At 46.2% G+C, this 26,481-nt stretch overlaps 5 protein-coding genes and 1 pseudogene across 5 annotated transcripts; 5 read left to right on the top strand and 1 right to left on the bottom strand.

Annotated features, from left to right (window-relative positions):
- The first annotated feature begins 838 nt into the window (after positions 1 to 838).
- Positions 839 to 2,582, top strand: LOC145947282 (uncharacterized; annotated as a pseudogene).
- A 2,438-nt stretch (positions 2,583 to 5,020) lies between these two features.
- Positions 5,021 to 5,815, bottom strand: LOC145947281 (uncharacterized). The gene has a single exon (XM_083057090.1). The coding sequence runs from the start codon at positions 5,813 to 5,815 to the stop codon at positions 5,021 to 5,023; it is 795 nt and encodes a 264-aa protein (XP_082913216.1).
- A 14,622-nt stretch (positions 5,816 to 20,437) lies between these two features.
- On the top strand, positions 20,438 to 22,216 carry LOC145947280 (uncharacterized). The gene has a single exon (XM_083057088.1). The coding sequence runs from the start codon at positions 20,438 to 20,440 to the stop codon at positions 22,214 to 22,216; it is 1,779 nt and encodes a 592-aa protein (XP_082913214.1).
- On the top strand, positions 22,216 to 23,471 carry LOC145947279 (uncharacterized). Its single transcript, XM_083057087.1, has 2 exons — positions 22,216 to 23,249; positions 23,381 to 23,471. Exons 1-2 carry the CDS (start codon positions 22,216 to 22,218, stop codon positions 23,469 to 23,471), a joined length of 1,125 nt encoding a protein of 374 aa, XP_082913213.1.
- A 56-nt stretch (positions 23,472 to 23,527) lies between these two features.
- On the top strand, positions 23,528 to 24,716 carry LOC145947278 (uncharacterized). Its single transcript, XM_083057086.1, has 2 exons — positions 23,528 to 23,589; positions 23,645 to 24,716. Exons 1-2 carry the CDS (start codon positions 23,528 to 23,530, stop codon positions 24,714 to 24,716), a joined length of 1,134 nt encoding a protein of 377 aa, XP_082913212.1.
- A 52-nt stretch (positions 24,717 to 24,768) lies between these two features.
- LOC145947276 (uncharacterized) lies at positions 24,769 to 25,593 on the top strand. Its single transcript, XM_083057085.1, has one exon. The coding sequence runs from the start codon at positions 24,769 to 24,771 to the stop codon at positions 25,591 to 25,593; it is 825 nt and encodes a 274-aa protein (XP_082913211.1).
- The last annotated feature ends 888 nt before the right edge of the window (positions 25,594 to 26,481 follow it).

Raw genomic sequence — 26,481 nt, 5'->3', positions numbered from 1 at the left:
ACTAGTGATTGCGATGATGGTTGGTTTGGTGGAAAGCTAAAAATATTCTTTTATTTGGAGACTTGCTTCAATTACCTCCTGTACGCGAAGATCCTATCTTTATACATTTATCAGATAAAACAATTGCTAAATGTCTTGGTTCTTTAAATGCTGTTAATTTATGGATTACATTATTTGAGTATGATGAATTGACAATCAATATGCGCCAGCAAGAAGATGATTCTTACCGTGAGTTATTGTCGCGAATTCGTATAGGTTTAGTGACAAAATCTGATTGTAAAATTCTAGAGAGTAGAAAAATATCTTTCAAAGCTGATTCTTTCGAATCTAGATTAAATGAATTATGTGATTTTATTAACAGTTTACCATCGGACACTGTTTGTTTATTGCCAACTTGTAATATGTGTAATGTTCTTAAGGGGTAAGGCCACCTTGAAATTTTCAAAAAATTGAATTTTTTTTTTTTAGCTAAAACCTTTCTTAAAGCCTCAAGAAAAAAAATGTCTCGTGGTCAGAAAAAACCTCGAATCCGTTGTTTACGGCAGTTTTCCGAGGCGCCCTGCGGCGCGTCGAATACACTTTGGGATGCTTATCGCGCGCTCGGGTTTTGACCTGTCTAATCCTGCGTGGGGATTTGAAAAGAACAAAGTATTGTCGAAGTTTCTGGTAGTTTAGGAGGTTCATATAATAGCTCTTAGATGTCGTTAGCGGTAAATAACGGCCATAACCTTTGTGTAAAATCAGTCGAGCTACCAGACAGATGCCGCGTGCATGCTTTTGCTTCGTGCGTTTCATAAGCTTATATTTTTAGTAACAGTTACTGAAATTAGTGAACAAAATGAGTGGTACGTCGAAATATCGTAACCGTAAAGGTACAAGAGGTGGACAAAGTACGATAAATAAGCCAACTGTATCACGAAGGCGACCTAAAAACCGTTATGAAGTGGAGGCAGACGATCCCGCCAAAAACGTCGGCACATCCGCCAAAAAGTTGAAACTAAGTGACAGTGCTCGTGATATCGAAGTTGATCCATCTTTCGGTCATCAATTTTGTGGCTGTTTTTTCAGCAATTTCGTTAGTAGTGAAGTGTAAAGTATGCAACTCAGGCGTCACATTTACTGAAAGTAGTAAACGCGGACTTGGTTTTAAAATAGTTGTTTCTTGTGAAAACTGTGCGAAAACTGAAATTCCAAATAGTCCACTTATCAATCACAGAGCATACGAAATCAATAAAAGAATAATTTTAGCCATGCGACTGCTTGGAGTAGGTTTACACGGAATAAAGAAATTCTGTGCATTTATGGAACTTTCTCGGCCAATATTTCACTCATTTTATGATAAAGTAGTCAAAATTATTGGTGATGCCACAGAACGTGTTTGTAAGGCTAGCATGGAAAATGCAGTAAAAATAGAAAAACAAGAAAATGCAAGAAAAGGTTTATCAAAAGAATTGATCGTATCAGGAGACGGTTCGTGGAGAAAACGGGGATTTTCATCATTGTTCGGTTTGGTGTCTTTAATCGGATGGAATACTGGCAAAGTAATCGATATACTTATAAAATCTAGTTATTGCAAGGCTTGCGAATATTGGAAAAATAAAAGTGATACTGCAGAATATGAAGAGTGGCTTGAAACACATGAAAATAATTGTCAAATAAACCACACGGGCTCGGTTGGCAAAATGGAGGTGGATGCAGTTGTCGACATGTTTAAGCGTTCTGAAAGTTTATATCAAGTAAAATACGGCAGCTACATTGGAGATGGCGATTCTAAAACCTTTGCAGGTCTTGTAAAGTCTGAACCGTATGAGAACTTCGTTGTACAGAAGAAAGAATGTATCGATCACGTGCAGAAAAGAATGGGCACTCGGCTAAGAAATTTGAAAAAGAACGTACGCGGTCTCGGCGGGAAAGGAAAATTAACAAATAAACTCATCGATGACCTTTCAATTTACTATGGCTTAGCTATTCGCAGGAATCCCAATTCAGTAGAAGAAATGAAAAATGAAATTTGGGCAACGTTATATCACAAGCTGTCAACGGATGAAAATCCTCAACACAGCAAGTGTCCAGCTGGTGAAAATTCATGGTGTTCGTGGCAAAAGGCAAAAGCCACCAACACATTAAATCATTTTTCACACAAGAAGGCTCTACCGACAACAGTTTTCGAAGCTATCAAGCCCATCTACGAAGAGTTGAGCAGGGATGACCTTCTAAATCGATGCTTAGGTGGTTTCACTCAAAACAACAATGAAAGTTTTAACGCAATGGTATGGTCAATGGCCCCAAAAAGTACGTCAAGCGGAAAAACTGTACTGGACATTGCTGGGAACCTTGCCGTATGCACTTTCAACGATGGCATTAGCAGTGTAATACAAGTTATACGAGCCTTGGACATGACAGTTGGAACGAATTGTTATAATTTCTGCGTTGAGGCGGACGAACTTCGCATCGATTATTCGGACCGATCGCTGTCTGAGGCTGCAAAAACAGCTCGAATTGCCTCAAAATCGGACAGAAAAAAAGAAGAGTTCAACATTAACATAGAAGGTCAATTATATGGTGCAGGCATCGCAGATTAAAGGTATACTATACTTTTCGACCGTAAAATGTTACTTAAAACTTTAAACGCGTTTTTCTATAAACTGCATTTTTACAATCGGGCGTAACGATAGCGACTACAAATCTTTATCGATTGCCTTCAAATTTGGAGGGTATCTTTTTACATATATAATCTAAAGTAGTACGTAGGGATTTTTCGATATGTTATAAACTTTTTTTTATAAACAATTAATTATGAAATTTTTACGTGAAAAAATGAATTTTGGGTTCATATGCTCACCATTATCCGAAAAACCGGTATTTTCAAATTTCCCTACGTACTTCACTAGTTTATCGTATGTATTAAAAAAAATGTTTGGGTTTTTGTTCCAGATTCAAATCTGCGGGAGCAAACGTTACGCCCGTTTTGGACCTCGAAAAAAAGGCATCATAGAAACCGAATCCTGGAGCCGCCATTTTTTAATAAAAATTTAAAAAATAAATAATTTTTAATACCTCAAAACATGTATAATAAAGAACTTTATACGAAAATTTGACAGCATTTACTCTTTAAAAAAATTCCCAAAATTGGCCTTTTTTTTTACTGCCCAAGGTGGCCTTACCCCTTAATGATGCAATGTTAAGTCGCATTGTTTCCAAAGAAATATTATTAATTGCTCAAGATACGATTGAATGTATATCATATGTAAAAAAGAAAGTATTAAAAGTATTGTCAAATAACGATGATGATAATACTCGAACAGCTGGGCTTTCAAAACAAATTACAATTAAAATTGGAGCAAAAGTTATGATTCGGCGTAACATCGATGCTAGTTTGGGTCTTGTAAACGGTACAATTGCTAAAGTAATTTTACGAGATTGCTAGAGTAATTGTACGAGAAACGTCTATTGATGACGTAGAAAAGATTAAACTTCTTTTACCATCAGGTTTAGAATATGAAATTGAAAGAGTAAAGGTTAAATTTCAGGTATTGGATGGAGCGTATGTTATACGAAAACAATTTCCATTATCTTTAAGTTATGGCATCACTATTCATAAAAGCCAAGGATTAAGTTTGCAAAGTGTTGTTACGGATATTGGCAACTCTGTATTTAGTTGTGGTCAAGTTTATGTTGCCTTGTCGCGAGTAACATCTCTAGAAGGATTACATTTAATAAGTCAACAATGTAGGCTCCCTGCATTGATAAATTACAAATTCAGAAGGAGGCTATATGGAGCCACGCGTAGGGTGTAGGTACGCAAATACTAAAAACAAACTTGTTGGAATAACAAATTTATTAAATCTAAACGTTTCGGTCCTTTCTTTGGATCTTCTTCAGTAAATTTAATACAATAAATTATAATGGGGAATCTACATACTGCCGCACGCAGCGCGAAAGCCGTGAGCCCCCCTATCGATACCCCACTAAATAGACAAAGTGCAATAATATGTCATGAAGTACTCAAAAGTGGACTCTAATGAAGAGTATAGTGAGGAATTTCCGAAAGGGGGCTCACTCTTACTCACACACTCATCCATCGCACATTCACACGACCGTACGCGGACGCGTCCGACGCACGAGTGAAGAAGATATTCGGTTTGATGCTATTTATAAGGCGCCATACAATGGCTCATAGCCTGTTATCGAAGTCAATGTCAAACCCAATGTGTGGAATTTATTTCTCTCCCTCTCTCTCTCTCCCTCTCTCTCCCTCTATCCCTGTCCCCCTTTCCTCTCGCTTCCCCCCCTTCTCTATCTCCCTCTCTCAAACATACAATGTATGGAATTTCATGTTACAAATGATTTATGGCTCTATAAAGGAATTCGATAACAACTAAACGAAGACCGTCTTTCAGGAAATTTGAGACATATTTTTCACAACAGATATATATGCTTGACTTAGACACTCTGTGTCTTCTTGTCGATTTAGGCCATTTATCTGGCGCCTGATAAACAGCATCTCTGATACAAGTCTCTTTCTTAGAAACGGTTCCTCATCCAAGATCTCAACGTTATCCCAATCAAATTCGTGGTTATTCAGCCTGTGGTCCGTGATCACGGATTTTTGCGCGGTGTTTCTTTTTATGTGATTTCTGTGCTCCCTAATGCGTGTTCTCAACTGTCTGCTGGTCTGACCGACATAAGAGGCATTACAATTTTGACATGAAATTTTGTATACAACGTTATTATGCCAGTCTTTCTGCAGTGTGTCTTTATGCACGCGGATAAACGAGCGTAGCTTATTCAAACCTGTGTAGGACATTTTTACATCTAGATCACGGACCACATGGCTAAACCGCTCGAACAATTTGGGCAGGGACAAAACCACGTTGGGCAGATGCAGGTCATTCCCTATACATTGGACCAGGACTCCGCGCTCTTCTGCCCAAGCTGGGCAGAATTTCAAAGTATGTTGCGCGGAGTCCTCATCGCAGTGGTGGCATTGCGCCGCGCGTTCCCTTCCTATTTTGCACAGTTATTCACCGAAGCATCCGTGCCCGATGAACACCTGTGTCATGTGGAACGATGTCCGCCCGGGGTAGATCTCACGGCGGTGAGATCTATTTATCCACTCTTCCAATTTCGGTCTCACGGCCCCGACGACCCTGTGCCCCGAGTTTGTGTGGGGCACAGTTGACAGGTACTCGTTGAATTTCCCTGTCATCAGTCGTCGGGCCTGGAGCCTCAAAGTGTCCTTAACCCTAGCCGTTATATGCACTCCCCACCCACGGAGCTCGCGCTGCCGCCGGTAAACTCCAGCGTACATGTCAGCGACGAGCTCCATGGGTGGCATGCCGGCCAGGGTTATGGCCGCCGTGTGCGGCACGGTTCTATATCCGCGAACGACGCGGATGGCCACCCTTCGCTGGGCACGCCTTAGTGTGTCCTTAATGTGCTTGGTGGCCATCGCGGTGCCCGCCCAGACTGGCGCTGCATACAGCGCCACGGAATTCACCGTGTTCGCATAGAGGCGGCGCACTCGATCATCCGGCCCTCCCAGATTTGGTAGCAGACGGCTTAACACCGTCGCCATCTTGTCTACTTTCACTGCCAGATGATCGAAGTGATCCCTGAAGCTCCAGGTTCCGTCCAGCAGAAGTCCCAGGTATTTGATGTTGGGACCGAGCCGGACGGGGACACCATCCACTTGGACATGGGCCGTCGGAGATCCTCCACGGGTTCCATCGTGGAAGAAGGCCGCCTCTGTTTTTCGAGAGGCCACTCCGAGACCCATGCCCTTTATTGAACGCACGGCACGTGCCACTGCCATCTCTGCCAGAATTTTGGCTTCCCCCCAGTCTTTTCCCCCGGCCATTATTAGTATGTCGTCTGCATAGCAGACGACCTTACAGCCGGGGAGGAGGGCAGACCTTAAGACGCGGTCGTACGCGAGGTCTCACAACAGGGGGCCCAAAACTGACCCCTGTGGGATCCCGCAGTACACCTCCCTTAGGCAATGGGTACCGCTCTTGTCGCGGTACCCCAGGCCCCTACTTTGAAAGTAGGACCCGATAACCCCCACGAGATAGTCAGGGACGCGGTGGTACTCCATCGCGTCCATGATTCTTCCCCAGGGGAGGGTGTTGAAAGCGTTGACTATGTCCAACACCCCCCCCCTCTTCAGTCGACACAGCCACCAACACCCCCCCTCTTCAGTCACGGATTCCACGAAGGACCCGACTTTAAGAATTGCATCTGTCGTCGAGCGTCCCTCGCGGAACTGGTCCTCGTGGAGGTCGGGCCCCACTTCCCTAAGATGCCGGACGAGGCGGTTGGCTATAATTCTCTCCAGTAACTTACCCGCCTCGTTCAGCAAACATATGGGCCTGTATATCGAGGGAGTTCCCGCAGGCCTGCCCCCCTTTGGGATGAGGACCAAGTTGGCCCTCTCCCAGACTGGGGGGAAATAACCTTCCCGAAGGCACTTTGAGAAAAGGTGCCGCATGTACCCGGATAGGATGTCCAGAGCAATAACCCAGACCCTGCCGGGAACGCCGTCTGGGCCGGGGGCTTTATTTCGCCTTGCCCTCAGCCTTTTGGTGATCCCGGCAATCTCGTCCCCTGTTACCTCGAGGTCCTCGCTCCACCCGATGGGCCCCCTTGAATGTTGAAATTCTTCGGGAGCCCTCGGGAATAGCGTTGATACTATTTCCTCGAGGACCTAAGGATCCAGGGACTCCGTCACTGAGGGCGCCCAATGTCTTAGCTTGTTCATTACAAGCCTATATGGGCGCCTCCATGGGTCTCAGTTCAGGGAGAGCAACTGCTCATCCCACGCTCCGGACTTGGCCCGCCGTATCGCCGAGCTGAGCTCGTACTTAGCATGTCTGTACAGCTCATGCGTCTCAGCGATTCTCTCGGCGTTGCCGCGCCTTCTGCTCCTGGTGAAGCGGCGTCTGGCTTGGACTGCATTGCGGCGTAACTCCGCTATTTCTGCAGTCCACCAGTACGCCGTTGTGCGCGGCACGGACTTGGTTCGGGGCATGGCGATGTTACACGCATCTTCCATAATCTCCCCGAGCCATTCCACCTGGCCATCAACACTATCCTCTGGCACATCTGTGCCAGGCCAGGTCGCCGAGAGAACGGCGGCCCTTAGCTTATCCGGGTCCAATTTCTTCAGGGCCCATCGCTTCCGCGGTCGCGGCTTTGTCTCCCCTTGGGAGCGGCCAAGCACCCTCTGGCGGGTGACGTCAACCCTCATCCTAATATACAGGTGGTCGGAGAGGGTCTCCTGGTCCGTCACCCGCCATTCAGATATCCTGTTGGCCGCAGTTGGGGAAGCCCACGTCAAGTCTATGACGGACTCCCCCTGCGGCCTGACGAGGGTGCTTTTCGTGCCTGTGTTTACGAGACACAGGCCGAGTGCCGCCGCCCAGTCTTCCAGGACTCTGCCCCTTCTGTTTGTGTGACGGGAGCCCCAACGCGCAGACTTCGCGTTGAAATCTCCCGCCACAATAATTGGACAGGGCAGCTTGCTTCTAACGAAGGCCGCTACCCCGTCCAACGACTGTTCGAATTGGGCAGAGTCCGTATTTGGGGACAAATAACACGCCACGACCACGATGGGCCCCCAGTCTACCGCTACGTAGACTGCACCTTCTCCCAACTTATCGCAGAGAGGTGAACCGTTCACCTCCCTCCATGTGATCGCGACCGAGCCGCAATCGTTAGCCGCCCAGCATGGGTGGCTGCCCGGTATTCGATACGGCTCGGACGCGACCCCAATCCCGCACTCCCACTCCAGGAGGGTTTGCATGAATAGATCCTGCGCCCCCCTGGAGTGGTTTAAATTTTCCTGGAGGAGGCTGACGTTCATAGTGATATTAGATCAGCCTCCTCCATGACGACCTCCATCGGCGGCTCCGGCACCGCGGGAGCCGCCCTAGCTGCTGCTGCTTCCTTCTCTCCTTTGGGTGTCTCCGGCACCGCGGGAGACATCCTGGCCTCTGCCTCTGCTGCTACTCTTCCCATTCCTTTTGGAGGAGCCCCCCTTGATCTCAGTTTCCTCTGAGGCTTGGGGGGCTCCGTATCCTCCACGATGTCCATTGGAACCGGTGGAGGAGGGGACTTGCTACCTCCGATTCCTGTTCCCTTCGGCGGTGCTTTGACGGCACCGCTTGTTTTGGGGTTTGCCTTGTCACCCTTCGATTTATTCTTCTTCGGGTGGTAGGAGTCCCCGCCCACACGGTGGTTGGCCGGCAGACCCTGCTCGGCGCAGAGGGGGCACCTTGTCTGTGCGGTGCACTTGCTGGCCTTATGGCCCTGTGCACCGGAGTTGTAGCAGGCCCCCTTCTATCTGCGCCGCTTGTGCAGGCCGCCTGCACGTGACCATGCTGCAAACAGCGGTGGCACTGCAGGGGCCTCGCTTTAAGCTCATCCACCAACGCAACCACCCATCCTACCTTTTTTCCCAGCGGCAGCCACCTTACTGGCCGCCACCAGTGGGCATTGAATCCAAAGGGTTCCCATGGATTTGGGGGGGAACTTTATTTTGCCAACCTTTACCTCTAAGGTCTGGCAGCCCCCAATCCTAGCAACTTCTGCCACCACCTCTTCTACGGTGGCGGACTCGTCCAGCCCGCGGACTCTGAGCTCTCCTTTTTTAGAGGGGCGCGCAATTTTGACTCCCTCTTTATTTTGGAGTGCCTCTCGAAGCTTGTCCGCAAAAAGGTCCGCCTTAGCGGCTCTGTTCTGCCCCGGTATCTCGTATACCAGGGCGCCAGTAGCCGCACGGCGGACCTTTACATCCTTAATTTCCAACTCCTCCAAGTTGACTGCTTGGCGAGCTTGACTTACGGTCTCTGCGTATTGCCCCTCTGGGCACGTAAGAGTGACCGCGGCCGTCCGTGGGGCAGTCCTCCGTTTCCTCCCAGCTCCGGTCTTTGTGACCGCCTTCCCCTTGCCATTCTGTACCAGAGGGGGGGAGGCTTGGGTTTTACCGGCCTTTGTGGGAGGATTCGCGGGCTGGGATGTATTCACCTGCTGTCCCCTCTTTTTCCTACTGCCGATAACCTTCACCCAGGCCTCTTGGCCCTGTGAAGGTGGCTGAGGGATTTGGGAGACTTGTACTTGTACGGAGGACGCCCCTGGTCGCTGTGGTCTGTTACCTTGGATCACAGTTTCCCCTTTTCTCGGTGGGTTGGCAGCTGCTTTCGCTGCTATTGCCTGGCTTGCTTTTTGCTGGGCCGGCTTCTCTTTTCCTTTTTTTGCTGCCTCATTCTTTGCTGTCCGCGCAGAACCCACAGCCTTAGTTGCTGTGGTCTGCGGCCGCAATTGAGGCTTCTTCCCCTTCTTTCCTCCCTCCGGTGGCTGTACAGGGACCACGGCCTTTGGTGCCGCGGCGTACTGCGGGCCGCCAGGGGAGGAGACCTCTCCCTCTTGTGGGAGAAGTTGGTCCTGTGGGGCCGTACCGCCCCTTCCTATCCTGCTCCTCCTATCTAGCAACCTTTGGATGTTGAAGGAGAGCGCGTCATACGCCCGACGGCTCTCTTCCGTATCAACACCCGGCGGGTAGGTTTTCCCCAGGTCTTTTACAATTCCCTTTATGGGGGGTCTTACCGCCGGAGCTTGGGGGTATACATCGCCCCTTTCCACTTCCGTTTCCACCTCCATTTCCTCTGTGCCTGACATGTCCGGAATGTCGGGCATGTCTTGCACGTCAGGCATGAGGTTTTTATATATCCTTCGCCCTAATTCAATTTTTTTCGCTGCCGGCTTACTCCCCTCAACAGGTTGAAACTGCAGCAGCGCCTTCTCCTTGGGCTGGGCTTGTGCCTTCTTGGCTCCTTCCGCCTTTTTCCCCTTCATTTAGAAGGTCTCCTTGTCTCGGTTTTGGAGACGTAGATTTTCGACTCTCAGTTCATGTATCTGCTTCCTGAGGGTCTCGACCTCGCTCTCCCCTTCCGCTGCTGTGCTCCCCATTCCTATGTTTGGGGTACGCACAGCAAGAGTGTGCAATGCTGCTTGCAGAGTGCAAGCAGCCTCTCCTATCTCTTTCTTCACGGTGCCTTTCATATTTTTATACTTTATAGCGATTTTCTTTACCATCGTAGCGCAGTCCAATGCCTGAGATATCCATCGCCGAGGAATCTCTCATCTCCTCCAGGCATGTTGAAACCCCATTCTCAAGTCTCTCCCATGCCTGGCTATCCGTAAGCGGAGCGGTGGGGTCGAGTATTCTGCGCTCTTCCTCCTCTTCCCTTTGTCTCGCCTGTTCGGTCTTGCGTTCCTTGAGACGCTCAATACCACCGGTAGTGACAGGGCCCCCTCGTCTTCCTCTTCTGGCCCGTAATGAGCTCGGGGAAGTCTGCGACATCGATCTCCTCGTCAGTCGATATCGCCATTTTATCCCCTTCGATCTCTGTCGCCTCGTTCCCGCTTGCAGGAAGCATCTGATAACCGCCCTTACGCTTTTTTGTGCTGGGCTGGCAGCTCTTCACTGGCGTCGTTGATGGCCAGACATCGGCCAATGTATGTGCGTGCCTAAACGGCGTTGCCGGGCTCTTCTCTTGTGTTCCGGAAGGGCCCGCAACCCCCTCCACTTCTTCACGCCTCAGGCACACTGAGACCTTGCGTATCTCAGTGATTTTTGGCTTGCTGGACTTGGGGCCCGGCTTGGACCTCATTGCCAACCCACCTCCCTCCTTCGTCGTCGTGTCTTTAAAGGTTTGCAGTTTTGTGTTTCCCACTCCCTGCGGAGGCTCGACCGCCGGCGTATCTCCCACCGGCCAGGGGACGACCCGAAACATGACCGGAATCGCCCCCCAAACCGGTGCCCCGGGGACTCCCGGGGGGCCGGCTTATGTCGCAGGCCGGGGGGGATACCGCACTCCCGGCACAGGACTCCGAGCCCTTTACTCCCCCGTGGGGGATTTGACTCCCCCACGGGGTTTCGGGGGTCCCCCGCCTCCGACAACGGGGGCACCTCCGCAGGTGACGCCACTCGGGGGGCCCCACGGACGCTTCGGACAGAGTCGCCGCTCCCCGGCCCTGGCCTACACGCCGTGGCGACCAGCACGTCCCCCCACCGGTGACATCACCTGCCAGCGGGGGGAAAACACCTCTCCTGACCGGCCGGTTCGGAAGGGGAAACGGTCCCGACCGGCCAGGAGTACATACTCTCGCCGCTGGGCCCCGCCTCGGAAACGTCCGAGCGGCCCCAGCGGCAGACCCGCGTGGCACCCTCCGGGCAATGCCCCTTGGGTAACCCCACCAGGCAAAGCCCCTCGGGTAACCACGCGTGGCCTACTCCGCCGCCCCGGCCCGAGCTCGGAATATGTCCGAGTGGCCCGGGAACGGCAGCCCCAGGGACGTTGGGACGGGGACCCAGGCTACCCAGCCTGGAGACCCCCAACCAGCACCCTGGGGCTCTACTCTCTCGTCGCCGGGCCCTGCCTTGGAAACGTCCGAGCGGCCCCGGCGACTGACCGCCGTGACTCCCTCCGGGCAAGGCCCCTCGGGTAGTCACGGCTGGTCCCCTCCCACTGCGGCCCCCGCCGCACAAAGAGCCCCACCCCGAGACCCCGGGGGGAACACCCCCGGGAATAACTCCAGAAAATATCCCCCCCAGAGACACGGAATAGCACCCCGGCGGCCGAGGCCGCATACTGCATGGCGGGAGGGCAAGCGCCGAAGCGCCGTGCAATGCCCTCTCCTAACGGTGCCATGCCACCGGGTGTTTGAATTCCGGGTCGCCATCCCTTACCACCTACGAGCCAAGGCTCTGACGGGAAAGTGGGCCCCGTTCCCCTAGACCGTGAGAAGACTCCCACAGTCCAGGAGAACCCCCGGAAACTAGGGGAAGCCCCCCGAAACCGGGGGCAGGTGTGCCTCAAGATATGAGGCACTATCCGCTCTTGGCACCCCTCGCAAGGCTATCCCCTTGCGAAGGGTGAGCTCCCCCACCACGCCAAGGTGGCGGACAACGGGGGAAAAGTGTAGTAAGCCATAAGCCTTAAGAAATTAACCGATTATATTCAATTATTTTTCTGACATTCAACTGTGATTGATCAATTTCTTACGGCTTATGGCTCTGGCAGATCAGTGCGATTTCGCGACACGCGACGCGCGATATCCAATGAGCGTACAGCTTTTCCGAAAAAGCTGTACGCTCATTGCATATTCGATGCGATTTCGCGACACGCGACGCTCAAATATGCAATGAGCGTACAGCTTTTTTGGAAAAGCTGTACGCTCATTGGATATCGCGTGTCGCAAAATCGCGCTGGTCTGCAGAAGCCATTATTAAGGCCATCGCACACGAATTTCCGAAACCGTAAGCATAAGACGTAACGTAAGAATTATTTTATGTCTAAAATATGTGTATATATTTATATATATTGCATATTAATATTCTTTAAAATTATTAAATATTAAATCATACATAAATCAGATATATGTATACATATGTCATGCAATAAACATAAATCGAATAGAAGAATAGAGATGTGCCATAACCTTTTAGTAGCAATACTCATATATATATGTATACAATTCTTCGTACGTAAAAATTTCAACCGACTGAAATTCATGTTACGTGTTAGTAGGGATACTATGAGAATTCTAACCCGGGTCCTCCGAGGGGGGTGCGGGGCGGGGGGTTCTCCGGGGCGAAGGGGTCTGACGTCACGCGGGGCAGGGGGAATCTCGTAGGCGAGGGGGATGACGTCACGCGGGGCGGGGGTGCTTATCGCTGTGTGGGAGACGCTTATCGCGTTTTGTTTTTTCGCGGGTATAAACAAAACAGCGTATTGTATTACTTTGAATTATCTAATATGTTATTATAAACAAAACATCGCAAAGTGAGCGCCGATATTCGGCCGCCCTCGCGGTACTTCCCCTCCCCCCTAAGGCGACGCGCTTTGGTGGTACTTCCGCCCTCCCCTTCCCCTGCCCATAAGGCTGCGACGTTTCTTCCTCATTGTTTAGGAAGAATTCTTTTGCGATAATTTTGCCGACATTCGGCCGCCCTCGCGGTACCTCCCCCACCCCTCCTCCATCTGAGGGGATCTTGGGAGATTGCGCTTATCGCAATGAACACGTCGGGACACGTGTTTTTTCGCGGTAAAAGACCGTGTTGCATTACGCGCCGATATTCGGCAGCCTTTGCGGTACCTTTCCCGTCCCCCTAAGCAGGATTCTTTACTATGATTTTATCTGAGAGATGGGAATCTTGGGTGCCGCGCTTATCACGACAAACACGTGTCGGGACACATTTTTATAAACACCGCTAACTGGGCGCCGATATTCGGCCGCTTTGGCGGTATCTCCCCCTCCCCAATAAGCGGTGACGATTCTTCCTCATTGTTTAGGAAGAATTGCGATAATTTTTAGGGGGATGGGAGCGCCGATGTCCGGCTGCTTGAATTTTATAAACAGATAGCGCCGCAAAAACGTATCAGCGCCAATGTCCGGCCGCTCGAATTTTTTCTAGGAACAATTGTGATAATTTTGGAGAGGATGGGGCTGAAACTTATGGAGAGAGTCTGTCTCCACGTCAAAAAGTCTCGAACCGTCTCCGAGCTAAGTGTCCTGTGTGAATTGCAAGTGAGAAGAAAAAATAATGAACATAGAAGAAGTAATTATCATCGAAGATAGTGATGAAGATGTGATTGTCATCGAAAATGGAGAAGAGGCCTTTGAGAATAATGAGGCCATTGAGGAAGATGAAGACATGTATATAGATGTCGAAGAAGTGGACAATGAAGAAGTTATGAACATAGATGAAGAATCATCCGATGATGATGATGATAATATAAGAATTTTAGAAGACTCCGATTATGATAGTGAGTGCGGACCTTACTGAACAAAAACAAGTGCGAGTTCTAAAACGAGCTGATATCCACGATATTGACGAACTACAAAAAATGTGCTGCATTTCTTTTTATTATGAAGTTAATAACGACAAATTTTGCACAGCATGTTTTTTGAGAGTCAATGACTTATTTTCACGTGCTCGTGCTGTGCGGAAACACGATACTGAAAGATACATTTTACTTTTGGGAGATAGATGCTGCGAATGTCGATTATCAGTGTCTCAAATAGTATCGTGCAGTCTGTGCCCTATTTGCAGACAATAAACTTTGGGAGATTGTGCTGGGACACTTAAAGTGCTGTGAATTCTGCAAGTGTTGTGAAGATGGTAACTCTGATTAAATATATTGCGTCACAGGAAGAACTTGTGTTAGAGATTGCTGCTGTGATGGAAAAAAACATTTTAAGGGGAGGAATGCGTCCGACTGAAAGTGGGTTATCTGTTCTGGGAGTTAGATTGCGATGAATGTATCGACTTGTTAGAAGGACAATGCTCACAAGAACTATTGACATTTGTAGACCTGACAATAAACCCGAAAAACTTTTTAATTAAAAATTTGCAATCACGGACAGTTCGAATCGCGCGACTTGAAAGAAAAAGAAAATTTTTACGCAAATGTTACTTAAGCGTAGATGCCAGTGTTCCTGCGCTTTCGACACACACTCCGGTGAATTCAATCGTCCAGATGATACATGGACGAGAAATAGGTTTGAGAAAACGTCAAGCAGCTACTCTACATAATCAAATATCTCATAATTTATTTAATGATTGATCCAAGATATCGCAATTTCCTTGTGAACATGGAGACTTCTTTGAGGAGGAATAAATGTAGTAAATATCTCTTTAAATTTATAATAAATAAAAAAATTTTTAAGATTTCTAATAAATTTTTATGTTGCAGAAGGAGCTCCCTCCGCCCCACCGCCTCGCAGCCGCCTTACCATCGCTGGCGTCCGACCACCCCACCGCCGCCCGGCGACCTTGCCGCCTCGCAATCTATCCGCCGCCGTCGCCCATCGCGACCCCCCAGCGCCTCACAGCCGCCGCTTCGCAGCAGCCGACACATTTTTCTTACATATATTTTATTTTCATTCATATTTTTTATTATATTTTAAATTCTATACTCTTTAAATTTTTATATTCTTATATTTTAAATTCTATACTCTTTAAATTTTTATATTCTTATATTATTCCTTTTATATTTAATATCAATTATTTTATATTTACTATCAATTATTTTATATTTAATATCAATTATTTTATATATTATTTTTATATATTCAATTTTTTTTCTTATATTCAGACACACATGTATTACACGCATATATGATTAAAAATTATTAATATTAAAAGAAAAATATATATTTATTCTAGAATAAGACGTCCTTCTCCCTCATCGCGACATTATTAAAATTATTAAAAAATTATTATTAAAATATTAGTAGATTAAATTCTCTCTGTTTCGCGTACGCCTCACGCTCTCCTAAAGCGTTTGCTCTCTCGCGGTCCCCAGCGTCGCGCTATCTTTCTCTTTCATGTACCTCGCCGCGTCATCTCTCTCTCTTTCATGTACCTCGCCGAGCCATCTCTTTCTTCTCTCGCGCGTCATCTCTCGCGTGCGCCTCGCGCTCTTCTTCGCCGCTACATCTCTCTCTCTCGCGCGCTATCTCTAGTAAACGCTTCACGCTTTCTCTTCTAAGCGCTCTCGTGGTCCTTTTCGAGGGTATAAACAAAACAGTATGACAGTGAGCGCAGGCAGCTCGAATTTATAAACAGATATTTATCACTATGGTATTCCTTTGTGGAAATTTTGAGATGGAGCTGAAGCTTATGGAGAGAGTCTGTCTCCGCATCAAAAAGTCTCGAACAGTCGCCGAGCGAAGTGCCAGTGAATAAAGTGTTAAAATGGATTTTGAATCAGGAGACATTTTCGGGCCAAGTTTTTGGAAGAACTTGTTTAGGAGAATATTCACAAATGTTCCTTTCCTAGGATCGAAGATCCTAGATTTTTAAGGATACATTTTTTGGAACGCGGTTTTTTGAGAGCGTCATTAGGACCATATTTTTGATGTTCGTTTCGCCTGTAAGTATTGTTTTTTTATTGTGTGTGTGAATTGAATTATTAAATTTCCTTATGTTACTTATATAATAAAATTTTTTTTTCCAGGACGCGATAATAACAATGGACTCAGTTAGAATTGATGGCTTTATGAACATTGAGAATCGTCGGTGGATACGCATGGTGCGCCGCAATGATAGGTATTGGTTTGATCACATGTGGGGTGATACTGTGGACGCCCGCGAGTGGGAGGAAAACAACCCGTGGATGCGGGTAGATATATTTGCACTTCGCGAGCTCTTCGGATTGGAACCATATTCTGAGGATATAATAGAAGATTGGAATCCCCAGGAGCCCGAGGAGCCCGAGAATTTGGTGGTGAGGAGGGCAAGATTATATTGTAAGTTTTATAATTTTATAATAATAAATAAAAAAATTTTAAGATTATTAATGTTTTTTCTGTTATGCAGGAATCCCGCCTCGCAGCAGTCCCACGGCCATCGCCTTGCCACCCCCACCATCGTCGGGACAGCCGCCCGGCCGCCTCACCGCCTCGCATCCATCCGCCGCCGCTCCACCATCGTCGGCTCCACCGTAGCCACCTCCGCCACCGACAATTTTTATATATTATAATATTCATTTATATTCTTATCTTTATATTCATTTATATTTTTAAAAAATTTTATATCCATTTTATATTATAATTTTATATCCATTTTATATTCACATTTATATATTCACATTTATATACATTTATATACATTTATATTCTTTTAAACACATACACACACAAATGTATAATACACATTTATTCATAATTAAAAAATAGTTAATATTAAATTAATATATTCATTTAAAAATTCCTCTTCTTTTCCTTCACTGCGTCATCTCTCGCGTGCGCTTCTCGCTCTCTCTTTCTCTCGCGTTCACCTCGCGCTCTCTCTTTCTCTCCTAAGCGCTAACTCTCTAGCAGTCCCTAACCTCGCGCTATTTCTCTCTCTTTCATGTTTCTCGCTGCGACACCTCTCTTGCGGTCCCTAGTCTCCTCTATGCGCTATCTCTCGCGATCCCTAGCCTCGCAGTCCCTAACCTCTCGGTCCCTAGTCTCTCAGTCCCTAGCCTCTCAGTCCCTAGCCTCTCGGTCTCTAGCGTCAGAGAGAAGAATGAGAGGCGCCACACCGTCATTTTTCGTACGACGCTTTTTCTAGGTCGCACACGTACATCCATTTTACGGTCGCCCGGAACTACATGGCCACATCCACTTTCGATGTCGATAAAAGAGCTAAGTTTGGTTCATGTCCGTGCTGTACATCCACAATTTTTTGGTTCGTGTCCGTGCCACATCCATAATTTTATAGATCAGAATGTGTCCCGCATAAAAATGTGATTAAAGTTAATTAACTTTGTTAACTGCGCGATTTTTCAGTCAAATATATACTATAAACATCAATATATGCTATTAATGAAATAATTATATATGATATGCACATCTAAAATATGTTATTCTCGTAATATATAAAAAACAGAGATAAAATAAATTATATACTTAAATAATGAAATTTTGATAAAAAGATTATATAATAATTAAATAAGACAATTTTTTTAGATTAAATAATTCTTTTTATGTTTTTGTAACTTTCATTAAATGTTTTTAAACTTATATATATATGCACAATAAAAATATACATTTTTTAAATATATAAGTTATTTGCATAAATCATTCTTTTTCTTTTTTTCCATTTTTAAAGCACAGAATATTAATCATAAAGAGCAAATGCGAAATAATAATTTTTATTTAGAAAAGATATAGCACAATCTTATGTAATTTTACTACAAGTACCGATAGCATTGACATTTGTACTATGTGATAGATGGGTGGAAAACGTTCGCCTTTTCACGATGAAGACCAGAGTTCAAGACGAACGATTTAATATATTAATTATAATTTAAAAAATGACTTGTATATATTTTATTTTCTAAAGATAATCAAATTTTTTAAATAACTATTTGTTTTTTATCAAATAGTATAATTTTTACACTTTATGATATGTAAAAAGTAATTTTATAAAAAAAAGTAACAAAAACAAATACTTCTTTTAGTACAATTTAAATTATTAATATACATATTTTTGTATACACATATAAAAAAATATTTATTTCTTGCAAAAAAATTTTGACAATAAAATAAAAATTTAAATACAAATTGTTTGGCGCTCACCATCTATGTTGTTGTGTTTTTAGATTAGTTGTTAGTTCATAGTTGTCGCTGTTGTAACATAAAATTTATTCTTTATTTAGTAGCTTATTAATTCTATCAATCGAGCCTTTTCCTTGTAACGCATTGCCGATGGATAGCGAATTGGCGCTTAATGGTAATCGACTTACTAAACGGTGCTGCCATCGCTATCCATCGATCAAAATTATTGATCGGAAGTGGGAGCAGACTACTCGCCTGCCGTGCTTTACAGGAGAGAAGGCTCCCAACCACTTGCTCTGGATATCTCATGAGAGACAGACCACGACAGGAGAAGAGAGGACGACGGAATTTGCACGCAATCAGACTCTGCATGATTAGACGTGGCACGCTTGCTTACACTCTCTCTCCTTCTATCCTATCGCTTTGCTTGCAACATTCTCTGCTACGGCTGCATGAAGGAAGTTTTTTTGGAGGATCTCCACGCTTTGGGAGCACGAGGCACGTATTGCGCGGTAAGTCGATTGCCTGCTTATTATAATTGTCTTCTCTTGATAATTTCGCTATCCACGCGGCTTTAGCGAGAACATAATTCTTATGCTAAAAAAGCAATATCGCGATCATTTAATTTTTGTCTCTTATCCTTGCTTATTTCGCATTATCGTTTAAACCTTTGCAAAGGGGAGAATTGTCGATACTCTCCCCTAACATTGGTCCTTCGAGCCGGATTTATAATTTAGCAATAATATTCAATTGTTGGCAAGATTTCGAGCATTAATTTTCGTTATTCAATATCGCTCTCTCGTATATTCGCTACTTTTCGCTCTCTCTCTCTCTCTCGTTTTTTGCGGACATTCCAAAATCCCTTTTTTGCTTGTTTGTCTCCGCGCCGGTATTTCGTGAGCGCTATACTCAATTCGCTCTACATTGAAATCTTGCTAACCTTGATCGCGTTTGAAATAACTCTTTGCATTTAATACAACTCTTGGCTGCCTTTGCTATTTAACCTTGCGCTTATTGTCGCTATCGCTCACTATTATTTGCGCTTATTATTGCTATCTTATTTGTTATTATTTCGTTCGCTCGTACTTGCGATCATTTTCGGTACGATTTGCGACTTATTATTTGCAATTATTCTTCATTATTATTTTGTTTGTTATACATTTGCGATATTTGTTCTTATTATTGGCTCTTATTGTTTGCGATTAATTTTAGTTATTAATTGCCCTTATTGTCTGCGCTTATTTTATTGTTAAGTTGCGCTCATTACTTGCAGTTATTTCATTGTTAATTTGACTTTATTTTGCTATACTTTCGGTACAATTCTTATTACTTTTTACTTTGCATAACTTTGCGATTATTTTCGCTGTTAATTTGCATTTATTATTTGTGATTATTTTTTGTTATTTTGCAATCATTATTTCGCACTCATTATTGCTATTATTTTCACGATTATTATTTTTTGTTAATTCTATTTAATTTCGAACATTAATTAATTAATATTTGCAGTTAATAACACAATCTGACATTATCATTTTTCGCTATTATTATTTTCTATGCATTCAATTTAAATTGAACATTAATCAGTTATTATCTTTAGTTGATAATACCGTTTGTTATTCTCATTTATTACTTGTTATTATCAATTATTACAATTGTATGTGATTACTATTTGCTATTACTAGCTTGCGCTTGTTGATACTGCTATTGATTATTTATTTCCTTATTATTATATTTTGCCATCCTTTGCTACTATCATTTGCGTTTATTATTATGCGATTATTACCTGCGATTATCGATTACTGTTAATGATCTTAAGTTAATTGTTAGCCGAACGTTCTAAACACACTTTCAGGTATTATTATATTGCAAGGTGAATTACAAGGATTGGGTTGCTGAACCCTACGTTATTGGTTACGGTCGGCGGTAGCGAAAGGGTTGTTGTCTTTTTCTCTTACAAGGACGTTTTTTCGGGTGTTGAGCCGCGCGTATTTATATTATTCGCTTTCGTTTCTGTTGTATCGAAATTTGACTTCGCATTACTTTAAACTCGGAATCATTGTCAGTCGTCATCGCCATACAAACACATACGGTGAGACCATTAAATTGAAATCTCGCAACCTTATCATTTCCTCGGGTTTGAGAATTCGCCGTCCATTGCCTCTATCCTGTCGCTCTATCGCTTGGTCATCGTTTTAGTTGCCTTATTTGAGCCTTACTTTATTCGTCCTTCTCTTTCCCTTGGGCTCCTTTTGCTTTCACTCACTCCCCTTCTTTCTGGATTGCTCTTTCGTTTGCTTTATTGTGCCATTAGCGATTCATCATGGCGAAGGTTTCTCAAGCAAGACGAGAGCTGTGTATAAGGAGAGTCAAGGAGATCCATGAAGCCTCTTTGAAAGCCGAGTCCGGTCCGCTGGAAAAATCGCTGTTTCTCGCTCGTTATCCTGGTTTGACAAAAATAGTAGAGGAATTCGAACATATGCATTTGAAATTGCTTCAAGATCCGTCCAGTGATTTCGATAAAGAGGATCAAGTCAGAGCTCAATTCGACACTATGCATTACGCGATAAAGGCTAAATACTATGCGCTTACTGATCCGTTTCCTCAAACGTCGGGATCGCGTAACTCGAATGCTTCTTCGACAATTAAATTGCCAAAGATCTCGCTACCTCAATTCTCTGGAGATTTATCGCTCTGGCCTTCCTTCATCGCTCTCTACAACACATCCATTCATAACAATCAGCAGATTTCCGCAATGGAAAAATACCAATATTTGTTAGCGTCATTGAAAGGGGAAGCACTTAATGTCGTCAAGAATCTACCGCTGTCCGAGGATCACTATCCGATAGCGTACGATACACTGACGGGGCGCTATCAAAATAAGAGGAAGTTAGCCACCCATTATTGGAGTTCCATCGTCAACGCGAAATCACTCAAGCAAGATTCGGCAAACTCCTTACGTCTCTTGTTGGATACGTTCAATGAGAACGTTAGAGCCTTGCAATTGATGAGCTTTCCGACGGAGCACTGGGATTTCATTTGGCTTAACGTATTGTTAGATAAGCTCACCACGTCATTGCGCGAGAAGTTTGAGGCGGAACATAGGAAGACCGAGATTCCCCGTTACGAGCAGTTAACGAAATTTCTGCAGGAATACTGCAAGGTTTTCGCTTCTATGTCAAATTCGTCGGATGTCGCGAGCAAGCAGGTGGAAAAGGGCACAAAATCCCAATCGCAGGGTTCAAAACATAATGTTTCGGTCGCATCGTTTGTGACCAATATGGCATCTTGTCTTGTTTGCAAGGAGCAACACGCCATTACAAAATGTCCTCAGTTCTTAAAATCAGCGGCCAAGGACAGATTTTCTCTCGCAAAGAAATTAAGATTGTGTATCAATTGTCTTCATTTAGGCCATAATGTAAAGGCCTGCCCTTCTACTTGGACGTGTCGTTCGTGTCAATCAAAACATCACACGCTTCTACATTTCGAACAAAACTCTACTCCGTCCTCAACGGTCGCTCCGGTAGGCCCGGCCTCTTCGCCACAGGAAGCTGAGTCGGCGCCCGCGGCGCCAACTAGTAAATCGTTCGTCACGATGACTAGCTTGGTAGAATCCAGCCCGGTCGTATTGCTGTCTACCGCAAAGGCCGAGATCCTTGACGTTCATGGTAATACATTCCCGGTTCGTATTTTGTTAGATAGCGCTAGCCAATCGAATTTCATTACAGAGAGTTGCTGGCGACGAGGCGGGTTCAATCGCACCAAGCATCGTATGATAATTCTAGGAGTGAATGACGTCAAGGCTGCTACCGCTAAGGGTAGAACCTCTTTCGTTATTCAAGTAGCTAATCGGACGGATATTCGACCGTTGAAGCTACAGTGTTGTCGCGTATCTCTTCTCCCTTACCGAATAGTAGACTCGAGAGAAAATCATGGGAGCATTTGGAAGGGTTGCAATTGGCCGACCCGGACTACTATCTTCCTTGCTCTATCGACATTTTACTGGGAGCTGAGGTCTTTGTCTCTATACTTCGTGATGGTTGTCGCAAAGGAGGCCTCGGATCACCCGATGCCTTCAACACTATCTTCGGGTGGGTCCTAATGGGTGCGGTTTCCTCGCATCCTCCGAGAAACCTGCGCTCATTCGTGACCACCATGGAATCGATTGACGACACCGTAAGTAGATTCTGGCAATTAGAGGAAATTCCGGATCTTACTTCGAGTTCTGAAGACGACGTGCGCTGCGAGGAATTGTTCAAGCAGACTACTCGTCGCGAGAATTCCGGTCGTTTCATTGTCTCGTATCCCTTTTCGAAGGATCTCCCTTGTTTTGTGGATTCTCGTCAAATCGCTCTCAATAGATTTCGCTCGCTCGAACGTCGCTTCAAAGCGGACGTTGACTTTAAAACAAGTTATTCCGCGTTTATGCAGGATTATCTCGACAGTGGGCATATGGAGCTCATTAAGCAGCCCTATCCTGCAGACAGATCAGTTTATTATTTACCCCATCATGGAGTGATAAAACTTGACAGTGCAACCACCAAATTACGCGTGGTTTTCGATGCCTCGTCAAGGTGCACTAATGGTTCTTCGCTAAATCAAGCTTTGTTAAGTGGACCGAAATTACAGCAAGATTTAATGGCCATTTTGCTTCGCTTCTGCATCGGATCCGTGGCTCTGACCGCTGACGTAAAGCAAATGTTTCGACAAATATGGCTCGAGCCTAAACAGTGCGACTATCAAAGGATAGTATGGCGTTTCTCGGAGGACGACCCGATATCCGATTACCGGCTAAAAACGGTCACCTTCGGGATAGCTCCGTCTCCTTATTTGGCGATTCGCTGCCTGCTCCAATTGGCAAAGGACGGCAGAGAGAGCCATCCTATGGCGTCTGTTGCGTTAACATCTTCCCTCTATGTAGACGATATAGTCACTAGCGTGCACACAATGGAAGAGGCTCGCAGCCTGCAGAATCAGTTACAATTGCTACTCAAAAGTGGCGGGTTTGAACCGCGGAAGTGGGCAAGCAGTCATCCTGAGGTGTTAACGGACTTGGATCCTCAGTATTGCAGCAATTCGATGTTGTCGTTCGAATCGGATGAAAATCAATTTTTGAAGATATTGGGTCTCCGTTGGTACTCTTGTTCAGATAGTTTCGGTTTTTCAGTCAATCCTTTGAATAGAGATTGTTCTAAGCGTACAATCCTCTCAGAACTCGCTCGCATTTTCGACCCTTTGGGCTTCTTAACGCCTCTTACATTTACAGCAAAGAGACTGATATAACTCTTATGGACTTTGAAACTGGACTGGGACACCAAACCTCCAGTGGAGATATGTCAACGATGGGACAAATATAGGTCCGAGCTTGCCGCATTAACCTCGCTTCGCATACCTCGGACGCTAGCTCGAAATGATGTCGTTCGCCGTGAAATACACGGATTCTGTGACGCCAGTGAACAAGGCTATGGTGCTGTGGTTTACATGCGTATTGTTGCCCTCGATTGTAACGTGTAACGATTCGATTGCTTAGCGCCAAATCGAAGGTAGCTCCCCTCAAGTCTTTAACTTTACCTCGTTTAGAGCTTTGTGCCGCTGTGTTGCTCTCCAATTTGATAGTATACATCCAACAAGTCTTCAAGAATAATTTGAAACTAGACGATGTGTATGCCTGGTCTGATTCTATGATTACGCTCGCGTGGATTCGTTCGGTTCCTCATCGATGGAAGACGTTCGTACGTAATCGAGTTGCCAGGATACAGGAGAATATCCAAATATCATCGTGGGGCCACGTCGACACTCATTCTAACCCGGCGGACTGTTGCTCCCGGGGATTATATCCGAGGGATTTGTTGGCTTGTACCTTATGGTGGCGGGGTCCTAAGTGGTTGTTAGAATTTGAGCCTCGCTCCGAGGCTGTTGTCGAGTTTAACTTCGAGTCTGCTGTCGTGTCGAATACTCTGGTGGAGGAAGAAGCCAGAGCCTCTACCTTAGTTGCTTGCTTTAAAGACTTCGATAGTCTTATCTCTCTCGTAAATCGCTTTTCGTCGTTGGATAAAATCTCTCGAATAATCGCTTATTGTTTACGTTTTATTAACAACATAAAAGAAAAGCCAGTCTCAGCTCTTGTCGCGGTAGATCAATTGGAAATGCATTCGGCATTGCTTGTTTTAGTAAAGTTAGTACAAACGAGTTGTTTCGCTGAGGAGATCACTCGTATCAGAGACGGCAAAAGAGTTCCTGAAACGTTGCAAAAACTTAGGCCATTTGTAGATCCAACCGGGATTCTCAGGGTGGACGGTAGAATAGTCCATTCCGTACTACCCTATGAATCCAATCATCCAGCGCTGTTGCCCAATAAGCATAGGCTCACGGAACTCATCGTTGAGCGTACTCACCAAGTACATTTACATCCAGGTCGCCGCGCCATGCAATCTCCTAGCGCAGCACTTTTGGATTCTGGGGTCACATCGGGTGATAAAACGAGTCTTATCCCAATGCTATCGATGCTTTCGCGCCAATCCTCGTTTTGCGCAACCGCCTATGTCGGATCTGCCGTCGGAACGCATCAATCAGGTAAAGCCCTTTTCGATCACCGGGACTGATTATGCGGGACCTTTCTTTGTAACTAATCGTCGTGCTCGCGGAATAAGGCCCATGAAGATGTACGTTTGCTTGTTCGTCTGCTTTACTATCAAGGCCATTCATTTGGAGGTCGCCTTCTCGTTATCCACGGACTCTTTTCTAGCCGCGTTGCGCCGCTTCATCGCTAGACGAGGTAGATGCTCGCTCTTGTTTAGCGATTGCGGAACTAATTTTGTTGGTGCGCATCGAGAGCTCGTCAATCACATGCAGCTCGCCTCAGAGACAGAGAAAATCAAGTGGTCATTTAACCCTCCATCCGCACCTCATTTTGGAGGGCTGTGGGAGGCGGGGGTAAAATCGTTTAAGACCCACCTTAAGCGGGTGGTGGGCGATCAAATTCTTACTGTCGAAGAATTTAGCACAGTGCTCGTTCAGATCGAAGCCGTTCTAAATTCGAGGCCGCTCTGTCCCACGAGTTCGGATCCAAATGACCTCACAGTGTTGTCGCCGGGTCATTTCCTCACCATGGAACCACTCGTATCCATTCCTAGTCCTGACTTAACCATCGTACCCACGAATCGACTGGATAGATGGCAATTGGCACAGCGAATGCACCAGGACTTTTGGAAACGTTGGCATCAGGAGTATCTCCATATCCTGCAGCAACGTCCCAAATGGTTGGATCAAATTGATCCAATTCAGGAGGGCTCGTTAGTCTTATTAAAGGAGGAGAACATCTCTCCTTTGCAGTGGAAGCGCGGGCGAATAATAAAATTGCATCCTGGTCGTGATGGAGTTCCGCGAGTAGCCACCGTAAAGACACCGAATAGTTCATCAACTCGTCCCTTGGTGAAGCTATGCCCATTGCCGAAGGGCAGTTCACCCGAGAATAATTAAAATATAGTTATATTTTGGTGGGCGGTATGTTTGGCGCTCACCATCTATGTGTCGTGTTTTTAGATTAGTTGTTAGTAGTAGTAATACTATGCCGATTCTAACCCATGGGGCAATGAGGGGGGGGTGAGGGGCGAGGGGAACCCAGGGCGCGAGGGGATGACGTCACGCGGGGAGGGGGAATGACGTCACGCGGGGAAGGGGGATGACGTCACGCGGGGAGGGGGATGACGTCACGCGGGGAGGGGGGGATGACGTCACGCGAGGAGGGGGAGGCGTCCGCGGGGAGGGGGAAGCGTCCGCGATTTTGGTGCCTGGTCCGCGAGGGGTCCGCGGGGAGGGGGAGGCGTCCGCGAGTTTAGGATCCGCGAGAGGTCCGCGGGAGGGGGAAGCGTCCGCGATTTAGGTGACGGGTCCGCGAGGGGTCCGCGGGGAGGAGGAGGCGTCCGCGAAAGACCGCATGAAGCTTTGTTGGTGAGGAGTCTGCGGGGAGAGGGGAATCCGCGAAAGACCGCATGAAACTTTTTGGGTAAGGGGTCTGCGGGGAGAGAGGAATGCGAAGGATAGCGCGAGGCGAACGCGAGAGAGAGAGAGAGATGTCGCGAGAGAGACGTTCGCGAAAGAGAGATAGCGGTAGCGAGATGATGCGGCGATTGAAAGCGCGAGGTGTTGCAGCGAGGCGTATATGCAAGAGCGAGAGAGATAGCGCGAGATGACGAGAGGTAGCGAGATGACGCGAAGGAGAGCGCGAGAGCTGATGCAGCGAAGGAGAGCGCGAGGTGCACGCGAGAGAGATATCACAAGAGCGAGAGAGAGATGTTGCGAGACGATGCGGCGATGGAGAGCGCGAGAGCTGATGCAGCGAACGAGAGCGCGAGAGGCGGACGCGAG

This window comes from Prenolepis imparis, unplaced genomic scaffold (assembly GCF_030444845.1).
Source record: "Prenolepis imparis isolate NDT839.2.m4 unplaced genomic scaffold, iyPreImpa1.0 SCAF_60, whole genome shotgun sequence".
NCBI lineage: Eukaryota > Metazoa > Arthropoda > Insecta > Hymenoptera > Formicidae > Prenolepis > Prenolepis imparis.
Note: the sequence above shows the minus strand (reverse complement) of the source record. Positions and strands in the feature narration are given on the sequence as shown.